The sequence below is a fragment of the Hemibagrus wyckioides genome, linkage group LG19 (genome assembly GCF_019097595.1).
Source record: "Hemibagrus wyckioides isolate EC202008001 linkage group LG19, SWU_Hwy_1.0, whole genome shotgun sequence".
NCBI lineage: Eukaryota > Metazoa > Chordata > Actinopteri > Siluriformes > Bagridae > Hemibagrus > Hemibagrus wyckioides.
The window spans coordinates 12,213,559-12,233,287 of record NC_080728.1 but is presented as its reverse complement, the minus strand read 5'-3'; the positions used below and the strand labels follow the sequence as shown (position 1 = coordinate 12,233,287).

Below are 19,729 nucleotides of genomic sequence, written 5' to 3'. Positions count from 1 at the left end.
CACATGGACTAAAGTGAGGAGGTTAAAATGCAGCATCCGAGTTGACTCTGAGTGTGTGTGTTCACTGAAGTAGTGTGTGATCATGGCTCCTGTGTCAGACCCCTGCTCTTTCTCTTCCTTCTCCAAGTGTATTACTCGCCATGTGAATCTCTTCTATCATGTGGACTTCGATAGACATGTGCTGAAAGGGAAGGTCGCTCTCACAGTGGAGGTGCTCCAGGATAAATTCACTGATCTGGTAAAATCTCTATATTATATCATAGACCTTTTTCTCTCCAGGTAATGCTAGCTAACAGTGAAGGCTACGAAGCTTATTAAAACCAGGCAAATCTGTGTGTGTACAGTAAGATGTCTTGTATAAAGTGTATATATACATATATTGTTAGAAATCTGAAATGACTGTACACACAGTTACAGCTGCGAGCCACAGCTACAGTCACTGATGCTAATACTGGACTGTTTTGTGCAGGTTTTGCTTTCCAGTCCATGTCAGTGCAGCTAGTATAAGATTGAGTTTACTTTCCTATATACACGAATATTGCTGTAATGTGGGTTAGATACATTTAACAAGGTTGTACATTTAAACGGGAACTGATTTTATAGAAGCCGGCTTTCTGTGTGTTTTTAGACTATAAAGATAACCTCGTGATCACGTATACAGTGCTCATAGATATAAATTAATATTACATTCACGTGTCTGGTGTCTGTACTTTAACCAGTTATCGTATGCACTACGATAAATATCTCACTCATATCTATAAGTCACGCAGACTGAATTTGCCCGAAGCGGTGTTTATTCCATACCTGTTTTCCGACAAACCCCGCCTCCTGAGCTCGTGTTGGTTAAGGCGCCTACTGTCTTCTGTACTATGATTGGCTAGTCCTTCACAGCCGCCGTGCTATGATTGGCTTTTCGTTTATATATAGCCGGGCACAGGCGCCGATTTTGAACAAATAGCCAATCCCATTACAGGAGGCGGGTTTAACGGAGAAGAGTTGGGAAATATAATGACTGAATATTACACCAGGTCGGAGAGGTCTGTGATGAACTTTGGCTCGGGTGTGGAGTGATAATCTGATCCCATTGAATAACAGAATACATTTATTCCACATTGATCGAGATTGAATATAAATGAGAGACGCTGCACCTACAAATATGCTATAAACAATTTACAGTACCATAGAGGGCACATTTGACTATTTAATGTATTGCAATAAATTCCTAAATAAACGTTTACAGGATGAAATACATATTGCAGGATAAAATAAGTGTTTGTGTTTTGGTGGATTATTATTATTATTATTATTATTATTATTTATTTTTATTTTTTTAAAGTTTCTCCAATTAAAAAAAATTCTAATTCAAACTTTTATTAATTAATTAATTTATTTATGTATTTTCAATAAATGTTTAATAATTTTTTTTTTTATAAAAACACTAAACCCTTTTGTTGTTGACGTGTGTCATAGTCAAAAAAAAGGTCTAAAAAACCTGGCAGACTTTAATCGTCACATGAAGGTTTAATTAATCAGTAACTACAGTACTGACTCCACATTTTCCTTTTTTGATATGATAATGATATTAGTATCAGGGCTTTGGGTGTCAGTGCCACTCAGTACTGATCTGTTACTGATTTCCCACAGGAGGCAAACATGTCCTTTATCTAAATTATGTGAGAATTGATGGTGGTGTGCATGAACGCAAGTGTTCTCATGGCATAAAACATGGCAGAGGATACATACTTTGTATTATATTACATACAAATCCAGTCCAGTGTTTCAGTGTCCAGTGTATGAGCCCTGATGGTGATACTGAGTATGGGAGCAGTAAATGCTTACCTGTGTAAACCACTTGGTACTTAAAGTTCATTACGTTTATTACAGCATTATTAAAGTTGCTTCACTGATAAATTGCTGGTAATAACAACCTTCATTAATCTCATTTTGTCTTCTAGACTCTTGACACGAATGAACTCAAGATCTTTAAAGTAACAGCCAATGGCCAGGCTGCCAAGTTTACCCTGGGAGAGAAGCAGGGCTATAAAGGCAGCCCTCTGGAGATCAGCCTGCCCTTTGAGCTCTCACGGTATCCTCACTCTCTTCATCTCTGCAGTTTCATATGCTCACATACAGCTGTTGTGTGGGGATTTCAGTAGTGGGGCTGTGATTGTGTGTTTTATTCTATTTTCTAATCAAAGGCTGCTTGCAAAGGCAGAAGAGCTCAGAAAAACATAAAAAGGTTATGATCTGAACAGTGTGATGTGTGCATGTGTGATGATGTTGGTGTGTTCAGTGGGCAGCATGTGATTGTGGAGATCGAGTTTGAGACATCTCCGAAGTCCTCGGCTCTGCAGTGGCTCACTCCTGCACAAACTGCTGGGAAAAAGCACCCCTACCTTTTCAGCCAGTGCCAGGTATGTCCTCTCATCCTGTTAGGTCAAGATGTCAGGAATTAAACACAGCGGGCATGCTCCTTTAGGAAAATAGTGAATGACAGTGTGGTGTGATTCCTTAAAAAAAAGTTAGGTCTTGTAATCACTTATGATCTAGCAGCATACATCACCAGTCTGTCTCTTGAAGATAATTGGACCAAAACAAAATGCAGTTTGTCATGTTACTGAGAAATTGCAAAACTCTCTGCCCTGACAACTTTCCTGCGTTGAAAATTACTGAATTAGTTAATAAAGAAGAATTTAATAGAAAAAGAAAAATTCGGCTTGTCTTGTTACAGCAAAATAATACAAAGAAGGCTTTACAATACAGTACAGTGAAATGATTTTCTTATGAATATTATTTCAAATTCCTTTTCAAAATATATGAAGATCAGAGCTTTGTTTCTGATTGTTTGAATGGCTGAGAAACTGCTTCTTTACATACTAAATGAACATATTCTCACAGAAAACCTTATCACCAACTGTACATAGATTTACAATGTGTTAACATGGACTGTCCGCAATACAAGTGCCTGTGTGTTGTCAACTCATTAGTCATTAGTACATTAGTGCATTTATGTAGAAATTAACACCCTCTGACCAAAGTGTTACTGGTTGTGTAAGTGTTGTTGAAATGATGTGGCTGTGTGCATTTCCAGACTCCACAAAAGCGTGCCTATCTGCTTTCTCTGTTCTGCTGTATCACAACTTCTGTTTTGTAAGACTATCAGTGACCTGTGTCCTGGGTGACCACACTGCAAGCTGCAGCGGTCTTTGCAAGCTTATGGTGTGCCACATTTATCAAAATCAAATTATCAAAATTTTTAAAGGTGCAGTTTGTATTTTTACAAGGACTCCTAGAGCTGTAGTAATTATGTTTTTCCAAAAAAACTTCCAACAGAGTGTTTTTTATATTTAATTTTAAACCTTTAGAGTTTTAGAGTTCTCCAGGCTGGAAACAGCCGCTCCATCCTAATCCTGTTCCTTAAAAGATGCCACCATAGTTTCAGGGAAAACGCTCAGTTTGATGCAGTTAGATTCACCTCCATGATTCACCTTACAGACATCTTGAGGAATGACAATCTGCTTCTAACATATTCTGTACAATGTTTCTATGCACGTGTTTCGCTTTAAAATGAGTTTGAATGTAAGATTATTTTACTCTCACACCCATTACTCTTTTTCTGTTGTGCACAAGTAACCAAGCTCTATAATCTGCTTTTTTTTTTTTTTTTAACCTAACAGGCTACTCACTGTAGGTCTATGCTGCCCTGTCAGGACACTCCATCAGTGAAACACACCTACTATTCCCAGGTACACACTCAAACTCGCATACAGCTGGAAAACCAATAGCTCTTAATATACATCCATCATATATTTTTTAGCAATTAGATATAGGAATTTTAAGGTTAAATGTCATTTAGCTTAATCTCACACTGAAACCGTTAGAGGAATCAAATTGAAATAATTGCACTGAAATCTATACTTTGCAATCACATTCACAATTATGGTCACTTCTGCATTTAGTACATTGTGAAAACTTGCTTTGTTAACATAACATCTCGGAGTGTTCATGTATAATAGTTAATGAGCTTAATATAGAATCCGTGCAGAATCTCTGGTTTTGGACAAATGCTTGATTTTGTAGTTAATGAATCATTTTTGGAACATTGTCCATGCAGGAAGACCAACCATGATATTTATCCTCATGGCAGAGACAACCATATTTTCATTCAGGATCTACATTGTATTTTTTGGAGTTCATGATACCATATATCTTAAAGGCCAAATAAACATCTCGCAACATCACAGATGGCCCAGAATTAGCATTCGTATAAATAAAGATGAACTTGTTAGTGTTTGTTGTATGTTTGTGTGTTTTAGGTGTCGGTACCCAAAGAGCTGATAGCACTTATGAGTGCAATGCGTGACGGACAGGAGACAGATCCAAGTGACAACAACCGAATCATTTACCGCTTCCGACAACCGGTTAGTCAACATGCCTCTCAACACAGAAACACACACACACAAACACACACACACACACACATAGACAGTCTCTCTTCCTCTTTCTGCTCAGGTCTAAAGTTGTGATACTTACAACTAAATAACACTTTAAACCAAATTAAAATAATGAAAAAAAAAATCATGAAATGATATATTCTTGAAAAAACAGGCAGTGACTGTTAGCTGCAGACCTTTTTATTTACCCCGGGAATTCACCACTACTTTCATTATCGGAGTGTACATTCCACCCAGCGCTAACGCTAAGGAGGCTCTGTGTGAGCTGTACGGAGCTATTAGCGAGCTGCAGAATGCTCACCCCGACGGACTGTTTATCATCGCCGGAGATTTCAATCATGCAAATCTCACAACAGTGCTCCCTAAATTCCATCAGTATGTGGACTTTGCTACGAGAGGGACGAACACGCTGGATGTTGTTTATTCAAACATTCCCGGCGCGTATCGTGCGGAGCCCCGCCCCCACCTCGGCTACTCAGACCACATCTCTGTTATGTTGATTCCAGCATACAGACCTCTCGTCAGACGCTCTAAACCGGTTCTGAAACAGGTTAAGACCTGGCCAGCAGGAGCCATCTCTGCTCTTCAAGACTGTTTTGAGTGCACTGACTGGGACATGTTTAGGGAGGCTGAAACCAACGGCGACTCTATTGACTTGGAGGAGTACACGGCATCAGTGACCGGCTACATCGGGAAATGCATCGATGACGTGACTGTCTCCAAGACCATCACAACACGCTCCAACCAGAAGCCGTGGATGACTGCGAAAGTGCGTGCTCTCCTGAAGTCGAGAGACTCTGCCTTCAGATCAGGGGACAGGGCGGCCTTAAGGCAGCAAGGGCCAAACTGTCCCGAGCCATCAAAGAGGAGAAGCGTGCACACGCCCAGAGAATCCACGGCCACTTCCAGAACAGCAGAGACTCTCGGCGCATGTGGCAGGGCTTTCAGGCGATCACCAACTACAGGACAACTTCACCTTCCTGTGACAGTGATGCCTCCCTTCCAGATGCGCTGAATGACTTCTACACTCGGTTTGAGGCACAGAACAACACAACAGCGAGGAAGACCATCCCTCCTCCTAATGACCCAGTGCTCTGTCTCACCATGGCTAACGTGAGGAGAACTCTATGCAGAGTTAACCCACGGAAGTCTGCTGGACCAGACAACATTCCTGGCAGAGTTCTCAGGGAGTGTGCAGAGCAGCTAGCAGATGTCTTCACTGACATCTTCAACATCTCGCTTAGCAGCTCCATCATCCCTACGTGCCTCAAGACAACGACCATCGTCCCTGTGCCAAAGAAGTCCACGGTTTCCTGCCTCAATGACTACCGTCCCGTTGCACTCACCAATCGCGATGAAATGCTTCGAGAGGCTCATCATGAGGCACATCAAGTCACAGCTACCACCCTCGCTGGACCCCTTGCAGTTTGCGTATCGTCCTAACTGTTCCACGGACGACGCCATCACCACAACCCTGCATCTGGCCCTCACACACCTGGACTGCAAAGACTCCTACATTCGAATGCTGTTCATAGATTTCAGTTCAGCATTCAACACAATCATCCCTCAGCAGCTGATTAAGAAGCTGAGTCTCCTGGGCCTGAACACCTCTCTCTGCAACTAGAACCTGGATTTCCTGACTGGGAGACCTCAGTCAGTCCGGATCGGGAGCAGTATCTCCAGCACCACCACGCTGAGCACTGGAGCACCTCAGGGCTGTGTGCTCAGTCCATTGCTGTTCACTCTGCTGACTCACGACTGTGCAGCAATGCACAGCTCCAACCACATCGTCAAGTTCGCCGATGACACGACCGTGGTGGGTCTCATCAGCAAGAACGACGAGTCAGCATACAGAGAGGAGGTGGAACATCTAACAGCCTGGTGCAGAGCCAACAACCTCTCTCTGAACGTCGACAAGACCAAAGAGATGGTTGTTGACTTCAGGAGAGCACAGTGTGACCATTCTCCGCTGTCCATCGATGGCTCCTCTGTGGAGATCGTCAAGAGCATCAAATTCCTTGGTGTCCATCTGGCGGAGAACTTCACCTGGTCACTCAACACCAGCTCCATCACCAAGAAAGCCCAGCAGCGCCTCTACTTCCTGAGGAGGCTGAGGAAAGCCCATCTCCCTTCCCCCATCCTGACTGTGTTCTACAGAGGGACCATCGAGAGCGTCCTGAGCAGCTGCATCACTGCCTGGTTTGGGAACTGCACCATCTCGGATCGCAAGACCCTTCAGCGGATAGTGAGGACAGCTGAGATCATCGGAGTCTCTCTCCCCTCTATCACAGACATTTACACTACACGCTGCATCCGCAAAGCCAACAACATTGTGGATGACCCCACACACCCCTCACACACACTCTTCACCCTCCTGCCATCCGGAAAGAGGTACCGGAGCATTCGGGCCATAACAGTTTCTTTCCTCAAGCCATCAGGCTCCTCAACACCCGGGACTGAACTGTTCTACATTCTCACACACACTCTCACTCAGGACTGAACTGTATATTAACTCTCTGTCTCTCTCACACACAGAGACACACACTCTCTCTTGACTGTGTGGATGCACACACACACATATAATTTATATTGTTCATTACTTACTGCACTACCTCAACCTGTCATCCGCTGCTATAGTTATATTTATGTTTATTCTATTTGCACTACCTCAACCGCTGCTGTGTATTTTTGCACAATATTTTTGCACAATACTTTTTTTATCTTTTACATCATTTCACTTTATCTATTTTATTTCACTTACATTCCAGTACACATGTTCTTTTATTTCTTTTCGGCGCTAAGTGTCCTGTGTTTTTTGTGTGTGTTGTGTCTTGTATTTATTGTCTTTTGCACTGTCTTGTCTATGCTCTGTTTGCACCTAGCTGCACACTGTGCACTTTACATGGCTAAGACAACTTCTGTCCTAGCTCTATGGTGTTGTTTGTTGTTTTGTGTTGAACTTGTTGTTGTATGTTTATGTAGCACCAGGTCCTGGAGAAACGTTGTTTCATTTCACTATGTACTGCGCCAGCTATATGTGGTTGAAATGACAGTAAAGCTTCTTGAATCTTGAATTTTGAAAGTGAATAATGACAATTAACGCTGAACAAATTGGGTATGGTTCCAATACTGCAGCATCAGTTGGTTGGGAAATGTTAGCGTTATTGTTGAAATGTTCTTCAGAAAGCTAAAATCTGGTTATTTGAAACTCTTTCTTCATGGCTTGTTTCTTAATGAGTACTGAATGTGGCCTTAAGACGCATCAGACACTTTCATATTTTACTTTAACTGATCAGTCATTTTACTGTAGACCATTTTTAATGCTACTGATAAAACCTGTAGGTGTATGGTAGCATATACACCAATACTTATTTGTGTGTGTATGTGTGCGTGTCTGTGTCTGCATGCATGTGTTTCTTTCTCAGGTGCCCATGCCTTCCTACCTTATTGCGATCGTGGTGGGAAATCTAGAAAGCAGGTAGTTTCTCTTGTTCTACCTTTTGTCTGATTATTTTTGTATACAAAAAGTATACCATGTATAAAATCCTCATTACTGCTGGATTAGACTTTATATGGTCCTATAGTGAATATAATAATTGAGGCTTTAGTGAATATAATAAAGTCTTAATCATGAACTGACATGTTCTTAGATCTCTCCCACAAACAGTCTTAACCTGCACTTGTTTGAAATTATTCCATTATGTTGACATGTTGCTGCTAAAAACACATAGCCCTTTCCAGTCTTTCAAATCCAAGTGATCCAAAATATACTTTGTCACTAAGTTCTCATTAGTGTTTGTAGATAAACTGGTAAATTGGTGTCACAGATTATACCACATTTGTTTAGGCAGATGGAATGATTATATGTTAAGAGTAATAGATTTGACTCTGTAGTCTTGGATAATTATGAAAATGTGTTTTGTGTGTTGTACAGGGAGATTGGACCCAGGTCCAGAGTTTGGTCAGAGAAGGAATATGTGGACAAGGCTGCATTTGAGTTCTCTGAAGTAAGTGTGACACAGTTTTGTGCATCAAACCCATGTGTGAGCAATGGTTTGACAAGTTCTTCTATCTCTCTCTCTTTCTGTGTGTGTGTGTGTGTGTGTGTGTGTGTGTGTTAGACGGAGACAATGCTGAAGATTGCTGAGAGTCTTGCAGGGCCGTATGTTTGGGGACAATATGATGTGCTGGTGCTTCCTCCGTCTTTCCCCTATGGTGGCATGGAGAATCCCTGCCTCACCTTTGCGACACCTACTCTACTGGTTAGAACACGATACCAACACTGTTTCCAGCACACAGCTGTTTTTTCGCAGACCTAAGCATATTTTGTAGTCTGCAAGCCAGCTTCCTATTTTCTACAGCTTCTAGCACACACATTTATGCCTGTTTATAGACTTGTTTAAATACACACAAGCATACCTTTCATTTTTTTTTAGAGTATGACTTTGAACTAATGAGTCACAGTAACTGGATCATTTGTAGTGATTTCTCACTTTCTTCATGAGTTTAGTTACTTCCTCTGTACTGTGTGTCTGTGCTTCTCACTTTCTTCATGAGTTTAGTTACTTCCTCTGTACTGTGTGTCTGTGCTTCTCACTTTCTTCATGAGCTTAGTTACTTCCTCTGTACTGTGTGTCTGTGTTTCTCACTTTCTTCATGAGTTTAGTTACTTCCTCTGTACTGTGTGTCTGTTTCTCACTTTCTTCATGAGTTTAGTTACTTCCTCTGTACTGTGTCTGTGTTTCTCACTTTCTTCATGAGCTTAGTTACTTCCTCTGTACTGTGTGTCTGTGTATTTTACACTATCTAACAGTCTGCTCTTGTTTGTTTTTTTTGTTTTTTTTTAACAGGCTGGAGACCGATCCCTTGCTACGGTAAGTTAGTATTTTATTTGGTGGCCCATTTAGCTGAAATACAGAAAAACATAATTGAACAAGTATATCACTATATGTGTGGAGAATATTTTCTTGTGTATTTGTGTATCTTCGAATTGTTGATATCACATCTGTCTGACTATAGGTCGTTGCTCATGAGATTTCTCACAGCTGGACTGGAAACCTGGTGACTAATAAAACCTGGGAACATTTCTGGTCAGTTATCATACATATTGTAAATTTATCTTGTATGTAGGTATAATATAAAAGTCAATCATAACTCCTTTTTTGCATGAAATTTTATTCAGCTGTTCAGTGTTGGGCTTCCTTCATGTGTAGTGCATAATATAGCACACAGGTAAAGGTTTAAAATTTACTTCAGAATTCAACGCTGGAACAGATCATTGTAATTAGAGGCATGCTGTTCTGCTGGTTATGTTGTTTTCAGTTCATTATAAATGACCTGTGCATGGTTCATCCATCACATGCAGCAATTTCTTTCCAATCCACATCACGTGTGATGTACAAATAACACGCATCTAAAAATGATCCAAATTAACATTGCCTCAGATGACATGCTCACACACGCACACAAACCAACAAAACTGATCATCTATAGATGTTCAGCTATAGATTTTAATTATTTGATTTAGATTTATTACTCTTAAATGACGTTTCATATTTTTGAGTGTATTCAAGGTGCCTGATACATGCATATTATGGTCGAATATTGTAGTTACAATAAACTGTCGGTCAGTGGTGCTGGACTTAATGCAGCTCTTTGTTTGAGTTGATACTGCACAAGCCACCAGCCAAGCTCAAATCTGTAATAAATTATGAGGTCTTAATACAGATGTGCAATGTTTTTAATCTTTCTTCCTCAATATATATGTGCTTGTAAGCTAATAAGTCCATTGTACATGATCTATTTCTCATAAGTGTATTGTACATTATCTATTAATCTAATATTATATAATATCAACTGGATTTCACCTTTTTTTATGAAAATTTAGGATCTGAAATTCAAAACATTCATTAACATTAAAAGTATTTAAAAAGAACACAAAATTAAGAATCCTCTTCATCTCTGTCTTATGTATCATCTCTTTGTAGGTTGAATGAAGGACACACTGTATACCTGGAGAGAATGATCGGCAGGGTGATGGAGGGAGAGCAGTTCAGGCAGTTTAAAGCGATGGGAGGTTGGAAAGAGCTACAGGAGTCTGTAAGTCACACACAAACCAACCAATATACCTACATAGCTGCTGGTGTTCTTCAGCAGTAATACATATACATGTACATCAATGAGTACTATGAGCATAGATGCTGTAATAACAAAAGCCTTATTATGTGTGAACTGTAATCTTATGCATGGTGGGTTTTTTTTGTAGGTGAACCATTTTGGAGCAAATAATGTCAACACTAACCTGGTGCCAAACCTGGACAGTGTCGACCCTGATGAATGCTTCTCTTCTGTGCCTTATGAGAAAGGTTTCGCTCTTCTCTACCACCTGGAAGAGCTGTTAGGAGGCCCAGGTATGCACAAACACACACACACACAATATTATTGTATATTGGGTCTGACAGAGGAAATGCATGTTTTTTGAACAGCCAATATGCAGAAATGAGGAGAGCAGGTAAGCTCCTTGTTAACAGGCAGTGAACATGATGTAATTTCATAAACCTGTAGTCATAGAACTATGGACTCATGATCATTGAGTGTTTTCGAATGTTGTAAATGATTTCAAAAGTGGTGAATCTGTAATGCAGTTCAGTGCCTTTTTCATGAACAATTTATCATGGAAACATTCCTGATTGTGAAACCATCCTCAGGTGGGTTGAAGCATTCAGAACAACAGGGTCTGTGATGAAGAGGAAACCACCTGGCCTTCCTGCATCTGAGTGTTCCCCTGAAAACATGCAGAGTGTGAGCATGGCCATTCTCAGAAGCCTGGTGCCAGGGGGAACAAGGCATTAAAAGGCTTTAGCTTTGCGGCTATTGAAAATGCATCATCTACGCTGCCTGTTAACAAGGAGCAGAACTTACCTGCGCTCCGCGTTGCTGAGTATTGGCTCTTCAATAAACATGCATTTCCTCTGCCACACCATATATATTATGCTGGCGAACTGTACTTGGACACCTGTCTATCACTGTATATCCCATTCTAAATCCATGGACATTTAATGTGGAATTGATTCCATCTTTGCTGTTGCAACAGCATCCACTTATCTAGGAAGGCTTTTCACCAGATCTTGGAGTGTGGCTGTGGGAATTGGCTCATTCAGACACAGTCAGCATTCCAGTTCATCCCCAAAGTATTCAGTGGGGTTGATGTCAGGGCTCTGTGGAGGACACTGAAGTTTTTCCACCCCGACCCATGTCAAACCATGTCATCAGTTCTGACAGGGTCATTGTCAGCCTGGAACATATTGAGGCCCCTCAGTTAATGGAAATGTGGAAATATGTATGCGTACAGTTTAGTGGCAGAAATCAGGCGAAGAAACATATGGGTGCATTTGTCAGATGTCCATATACTTTTGGCCATATAGTGTAGTTGTAGTAGTATAATATTTTTGTGATTTGTTTCAGCACAAGATGTTAAGTCTTGATTATGCTTATAAACCTATACAAAGGACATCTTTGTGCATCTTATTCCCTGTACAGAGGTGTTCATGGGCTTTGTAAAGTCCTACATCCAGATGTTTGCCTACAGTAGCGTGACCACAGATGACTGGAAAAATTATCTCTTCACCTACTTCAAAGACAAGGTGAGAAGTACAAGTCTGTAAAAAACTGAATGTGTGTTTCCTACAGGAACCAGGACCAGTTTCAGGGTATGACTTTCACCCTGGAGTGTAGTTATTTCTCTATAGACCAGTAACTGTGGGGTCTGTTTTTTTGGGGAAAAAATGAAATTAATATCAAAACTTACAATGAATGTGTTGTAATTTTAGCTGCATCCAACAGTATTGTAATCACCTTGTTGTATTCACTTGTTTCTGTGTTGCTTCATGTAAGGTGGACATCTTAAATAAAGTGGACTGGAATGCATGGATGCACACTCCAGGAATGGCCCCTGTCAAGCCAGTGTAAGCGTCACTGTGTGTGTGTGTGTGTGTGTGTGTATGCACATGTACATCATGTACATCAGTATATCTACATGTTTGACAACTACACATTGTTCTTGGTCAGATATGACACCACTCTGGCAGATGCCTGTACTGCACTGGCTCAGAGATGGGTGAAGGTAATCTACGTCTTCTTTTAAAACAACCTCTTCTTCAAAACAAACAGTAATGTGCAAAGGTTTTGATATACAAATAAATGTTGTAAAGCAAAGAATTAAAAAATAAATTAATGAATACATATTATATTTCATGAAATTAAGACTTTCATTGTGTGTGTGTGTGTTGGCAGGCTACAGATGCTGATCTGGCAGGTTTCAGTGAGGCTGATGTAAAGCAGTTCTCCTCTCATCAGCTGATTGAGTTCCTGGCTGTTCTGGTTCAAGAGGTACTCAGACCTACACTAACACTATAACTGTATTTATTTACACTATCCTGCACTGTACATTTGTGGTCTCTTTTTATACACTCTCTCTGTTTTCTTCAGGACCCTCTTCCTGTCTCTCATGTTAAGAGAATGCAGGAGGTGTATAACTTCAACAGTGTCTGCAATGCTGAGATCCGTGTCAGGTAAACAGATCAGATTGTGTCTACTAGTGTGGATTTGGGAGGGGCTGGGGCTGCTTGCTGAAGAGGCTGTATGTTGAGTGTTGAGCTTAAATATTCAGATGGACAGTACAGTATGCAGAGCAGTGATTTATTTATAGCAAGACCTCAAGCTCTTATTCTCAAACTATCCTGTGTATTCTTATAATATTTTCTTCGGATTCAATCCATTAACAATACATTGATGTTTGACTTATTTTTAATCTCTTATGTGATTTACGTATTTTATCTTTGGTGCTTACTCCAAGGTTCAGTCAGGATCATAAGAGTTTTTTTTTCACAAAGACATTTACAGTATTACATACACTGATCAGGCATAACATTATGAGCACAGAGATGAAGTGAATAACACTGATTATCTCCTCATCATGGCACCTTAGTGGGTGGGATATATAAGACAGCAAGTGAACATTTTGTCCTCAAAGTTGATGTGTTAGAAGCAGGAAAAATGGGCAAGTGTAAGGATTTGAGCGAGTTTGACAAAGGGCCAAATTGTGATGGCTAGACCACTGAATCAGAGCATCTCCAAAACTGCAGCTCTTGTGGGGTGTTCCCGGTCTGCAGTGGTCAGTATCTATTAAAAGTGGTCCAAGGAAGAAACAGTGACGATAGGGTCGTGGGCAGCCAAAGCTCATTGATGCACGTGGGGAGCGAAAGCTGGGCCGTGTGATCCGATCCAGTAGATAAGCTACTGTTGCTCAAATTGCTGAAGAAGTTAATGCTGGTTCTGATAGAAAGATGTCAGAATACACCGAATACACGTATGACTGGTCAGGGCTGTTTTGGCAGCATAATGTTATGCCTGATCAGTGTATAGTTATATAGTTTTATGTAAACACCAATATACACATTTATAATGAGCTCTAAAACCTCCAATAGTAAGTCACAGTAAATAATTAAAGACGACCATATTCAAAAATGAGAGGTATTTTTAGTGGTTGAAATATGTGTACAGTTTGTTTGTGTGTGTATATGTAGGTGGCTGCGTTTGTGTGTCAAAGCGCATTGGGAAGAGGCCGTTCCTCTGGCTCTGAAGATGGCCACAGAGCAAGGCAGGATGAAGTTCACACGCCCGCTCTTCAGGTAACTTAGAGCAATGCAAAGTATTATTATATGAAGTAGGGTCAAAGATGAAAAGAGACGACTTCTTCTTCTTCTTCTTTTTCTTCTTCTTCTTCTTTCGGCTTTTCCCTTCAGGGGTTGCCACAGCGAATCATCTCTCTCCACCTATCCCTATCTTCTGCATCCTCAACACTTACACCCACTAGCTACATATTTTCATTTATTACCTCCATAAACCTCCTCTTTGGCCTTCCTCTTTGCCTCCTGCCTGGCAGCTCCATGTCCAACATTCTCCTACCAATATACTCACTCTCCCTCCTCTGAACATATCCAAACCATCTTAATCTGGCCTCTCTAACTTTGTCCCACTGACGTACTTATTCCTAATCCTGTCCAACCTTGTCACTCCCAAAGAGAATCTCAACATCTTCAGTTCTGCTACCTCCAGCTCTGACTCCTGTCTCTTCCTCCTTGATACTGTCTCTAAACCATACAGCATGGCCGGTCTCACCACTGTCTTGTACACCTTCCTCTTGATTCTCGCTGATATTTTTCTATCACAAAAGATGAAAAGAGTCTGTGCTGTTATAAAGTATAACAGTAGTATTAGATGTTAAACTTGAACAACACTTATATTGATTAAAATATTAAAACAATGAAATGATAAATGAATAAAGTGGAAGCTGTTTTAAAATCTCCCCTGTTTGAGAAGTCTCCTCCAAAAAGTTTTACCTGGTAGTATGAGTAGCTAATTGTTCCAGAACAATAGTACTTGCAAAAATCAAATACAAATCTATGAAGTGTTGTTATTTTTTACTTAAATCAACCCCCACCACTAAATTTAAACTTGTTCCTTCATTCATGGACTATTTCTTTCTTTGTCTACACATTCGTAAACATGACATGTTACATTTCAGAGGATCCACTTCCACTCCAGAGATTACTGCTTAGTGTCTTTCCTTTTCCTGATCTATCATTTTCAAAAGTGTGTCATTTCATGCTTCTGTGCAAAATGTTGTAGTGATACCTGTGTTAAGGAAAGTGTACAGGCTTTTTTTTTTTTTCCTTTAGTTCTGACCTGCATTTATGGACATGAGACTCGGACAAGGATGACACTTTACATTCCAGATAAACATTCTGTGACCTTATGTGCTTATTTTGGTTCTGTGAATGCTGTTTTATGTAGCACCAGGGTCCTGGAGAAACGTTGTCTCATTTCACTGTGTACTGCGTCAGCTATATATGGTTGAAATGACAATAAAAGCTTCTTGACGTGATTTAAATATAGAATAGTTGGTGGTTTTTATACCAGATTGATGTCAGAATTCTAGTTCCCTTTTCCAAGCAGCCAGCTTTCATGAATTCCACTTTCTCTTTATATTAGGTTTGTGCGTAAATGGTTCACAAATCACATTTACTTGGTCCACAGTGACTGCAGCAGTGAAACTACCCTTTCGTGTGGTGGTTTTAGAATTAGGGTTTGCTGCCTGCGTGCTTTTCTGATATTTTTGTCTTTTGGGTTGTTGGGCTGTTGGGTTGTAGATTTCACCAAAGGCAGGATGCACTGCAGTTGCTGGTTGCTTCCTGTACGGTGTTGTAACAGCTTTGAAGAGCTGGACAGTCTTCTGCATTAAAAGCAGCCTAATTTAATTCATGTTTTTGTTTAATTAAATTTTAATTTAATTTTTCTTTTAACAATTCATTCATCTACTTACCTGATTGTACTGAGCACAAGATTTTTGAGTTGTCCTGTTCTCTGTTCAGCTCTCGAAGCTTTGATCAAAAGGTCTTAAAGAAAGGTCTGGATTAATTTGGCTTCTGGTTAAAACGGCCTCCCACTTCCTTTGCTTAATCAGCAGTTTTCATCAGTAATCAACTCCTTTTAGTTTCTCAAGATATCTGCAATAATGTTGGGGTCAGGGTGAATTGAGCCAGCATTCTGAGAAGGAAACATTTCTACACTTTGCTATTCTGTTTTACATTTTATCTGATGGAGGTCACTGCTATTTGCACTTTCAGATGAAATTTGATCTACACTGTCACCAGGCACAATGTCTCAACATTAGCAGTAACAGCATCAGCAATAGCATCATGCATGTTATGAATAAAACATGACAGGGGACGCAGTTATAGCAAAACAACAACCCAGTGATGTGATGCAACACAGCACAAAGAGGAAGCAAAGCAAAATGAATTATTTAACCAAAACACCATGTCCCAAAGTTCCTATTATAACTTCCATTAGAGAAGCTATAAAGTCATTCCCCCATTTTCTTTTTGAAGTTAATAAGCCAAACAAACGAAGTAAAACAAAATGCAGTGTCTTCCATCTTCAGTGTTTTCCCAGTGGTGAAGTGTTGACACTGGAGACTCCTTCCATTTATTATTAGTCTTGGATTATATAATTTCCATCATACAAGTTTCTTTGAGTTGAGCTGGAAAAAAAATCTTCTGACCAATCAGATTTGAAAATTCAGTGTCTGCCATACGAGTTCTGCCATTCAAATATCTTAATAAATCTCCATATTTAGTATAAAGCCATGCCATTAACAGGTATTGATGAGTTGATTTGCTGTTTCCTGACCCTGTAGTAGTAGAATAAACCTCTAGGATACAACAGTGAATGCATGTGGTTGTTCCCCTCCTGTCAGGGTTACTTGATGCTTGCTACAGTATTTGCTGGCATGTCCAATTTCAGGATTTCTCTAAATAAAAATGAATATGATGAATGTTAATGATTGCAGGAAGATGAAGTGCTGGTATTAATGTGTGTGTCAATGACTCTCTCTTATTCTTTCTCTCTCAGGGAGGTATACAATTTTCCCAAGTACAGTGATGAGGCTGTAAAGACCTTCAAGAAGCATTCTGCTGCAATGCATTACGTCACTGCCACCCTGGTAGCAAAGGATCTGAAAATTGACCAGGCTAGTAGCACAGGCTTCTAATCCTACTGCTCCGATTAACCCCATGCTGCGTGACCTGGGTCTGAGAGTTGCAGTTCTGTGTTGAAGACTGATCTGTGTGGCTTTGCAGTTCTATACTTTGTCTTATTAGAGATCTCAGGGCAAGATGGGGGAAAATAAAGCTTCTCCAAATTTCACCATTACATTGGGCTGCTCTAATCAGCTTGTCTTAGTGGAAAGGTTTTCGTATAGATCACAACACTGAGCAATAAACTCTTCAACATCATAAGTGTATGTGTGTTTATTCTACTAATGTACACTTTCAGAATTTAACTGTGTTTTTGTGTGAAGATAAAGAAAATGTAGTGAGATGTAAAAATAGTTTTGTACTACATGTTGGCCAACAGGGGGAGACAGAACATCACATTATACACCAGAGAACATGTTGGGTTTTCTCCAAATGCTTCTGATGTAAAGAAGAAACCAACATGAGCATGTCACATTAGCAACATGGGAGGAAAAGGACAGCTGATTGTCCATGGTTCAATCAGTAAGGGGGTTTCTGTAGTCAAATATAATCATAGTGCCAAAGTTTAGTGATCCTCATGTCTGCCTTCCATATGCTGATTCACCAGTTTTACCAGCTTTGTAAATAGTTTGAACTTTAATTCATTAAAGATGCCACAAGAGGGAGACATTAACTTACAGAAGGCTTTATCAGATTCTGTTCATCATTCCATCATCTCAAGTAACCAGTTTGTTCTTATCAGGGTTGTGGTGAATCTGGAGCCTATCAAATGAATCCTGGGAATTAGAGGAATACACACTGGAAGTGCATTGTTGTTTATGTCAGTGATTATCATCTTTGGTACTGGAATAACCTACTATTAATGTTTTCCCTGCTCTAGCACACTGATCTCAGTAATGTAAGTAGCTAATTAATATGCTCTTACTTAGGCCTACCAATGAGAATTAATGAAATGAAAATAACTGCACAGGGGACAGTAGGAGTAAAAAATATAGGAAATAATTACTTCATGACAAACTTCTGACTAAATGAACTGAAGGCAAGAAGCCTTTATTATCACCACACAAACATTACAGCACAGAGGAATTATTTTCTTCTCATATCCCAGCTGAGGAAGTTAGGGGTTCAGAGCACTGGGGCAGCTATGATATAGCACCCCTGGAGCAGAGACCTTGCTTAATTGCCCAACAGTGGAGCTTGGTGGTGCTGGGACTTGAACCCCGATCCTCTGATCAACAACCCTTATCCACTTGAGCCACCATTGGCTTTTTTTTTTTTTTTAATAAATAAGACATATTTCTTGTGTTCTCTCCCAAATGAACAACTTCCTGTACATCTTAAATGCCTTTTGTTATAAGTATAGATAATTGACTTTATATAAATGCAGCTGATGACAGTGAAGTCATAACTTCACACTGTTCTAGTGTGAAATGCTAAATCACTCCAAAAACACAGCAAAACGAAACAGCTTGTAATATCATGCTTTCCCTAAAAAGGGAAATGTGGCACAATGATGGAGACGTATTTCACAATTCCTTGCTTGGTAAATGTAATCACAAGTCATATGGACTGTCGTGAAACCCACTAATGAATATTATGTCTCTGTTAATACTCTTCAAAGAAGAACATCTACTTCTCTCATGAGCAACCAACATCATCACACATTCATCTAAATCCGGAAAGTTTTGTATTTGTATCTGTGGAGCACAATTACAGTGATTTCAGAAAGCTAGCCGATAAGTATATGAGGCTCAGCAATTCTACACTGGGAAGCAAAGCCTCCTGAGCCCTCCAGACAAAAAAAAGGAAGCATATCTTTTTAGTCAAAGTTAGACAAAACCTCTCAGACCATAAACTGTGCCATTCAATATTCTGAGAGTGAAGTTTTTTTTTCAAACAAGAGGGAAAAAAGTTATCTGAGTGATTTGCGCTCTCACACAATGGCTGTGGTTGAAGTTGCGCCTCCTCTGATCTTCTCGCAGCTGGACTCCTGCCTTCCACCCTGTCTCCTCTGATCTTCTCACAGTCATCCGAGAGGCTTTTGCCAGCCTGCGAGCTGTCAAAGTATCCATGGAATCAAACGCCACCCCATGCTCTCTTATGATCAAAGACGTACAGGTAGGAAGACACAGAGCCACATACAATTGCCATCTCAAAGAATGAGCCATTTCCCCCCTCTTCTCTCACAACTACTCTGCCACGGTGCCAGGAAATGGAGCACATCGATCAGAATAAAGCAAAGCGATCAGGTTTTTGAAGATGTGACGGGAAGTTTGTCCTCTCAGAAACTTTTGGACAAAGAGAGAGAGAGAGAAAGTGAGAGAGAGAGAGCTGAGACAGAGGTGAAGGTGATGTTTAAACACTGGTGATACTTTTCCTTTCTTTTGATTATTAGTGTATCACCATTAGAATTTAAACACCATGCTTTTTGCTGTCTGAGACCTGTTTTGAGTTACTCCCATTGTCATCTGTGAGAGTAGTAAGTCTCGTTTACTGGAAATGTAATACAATGAAGATTTCAAAATTGATGGATGGTGAAACATCATGATCTCATTACAAGTCCAGGTCACCTACTATGAAATATTCATCATAGCCTGGATGACTAGAATTCTTCAGACCTGTAATCTATGATGGCCATATGATGGTCATGATACACTTCCCTCTATGGGCTTTAAC

General features: G+C 40.1%; 1 protein-coding gene across 1 annotated transcript; it reads left to right on the top strand.

Annotated features, from left to right (window-relative positions):
• Positions 1–17,314, top strand: lta4h (leukotriene A4 hydrolase). Its single transcript, XM_058417647.1, has 19 exons — positions 1–238; positions 1,956–2,086; positions 2,294–2,414; positions 3,678–3,746; positions 4,317–4,421; positions 7,880–7,932; positions 8,389–8,461; positions 8,576–8,716; positions 9,305–9,328; positions 9,474–9,544; positions 10,442–10,553; positions 10,720–10,864; positions 11,994–12,097; positions 12,348–12,418; positions 12,522–12,576; positions 12,747–12,842; positions 12,942–13,024; positions 14,039–14,143; positions 16,929–17,314. The coding sequence occupies exons 1-19, from the start codon at positions 83–85 to the stop codon at positions 17,065–17,067; spliced, it is 1,854 nt and encodes a 617-aa protein (XP_058273630.1). The 5' UTR covers positions 1–82; the 3' UTR covers positions 17,068–17,314.
• The last annotated feature ends 2,415 nt before the right edge of the window (positions 17,315–19,729 follow it).

Excerpts from the sequence above, each read along its gene's own strand:
- lta4h (XM_058417647.1), top strand. The coding sequence starts at position 83 with ATGGCTCCTGTGTCAGACCCCTGCTCTTTCTCTTCCTTCTCCAAGTGT. Across the intron at positions 8,717-9,304 it reads TTGCGACACCTACTCTACTG|GCTGGAGACCGATCCCTTGC; the intron begins GTTAGAACACGA and ends TTTTTTTAACAG. Across the intron at positions 9,545-10,441 it reads AAAACCTGGGAACATTTCTG|GTTGAATGAAGGACACACTG; the intron begins GTCAGTTATCAT and ends ATCTCTTTGTAG.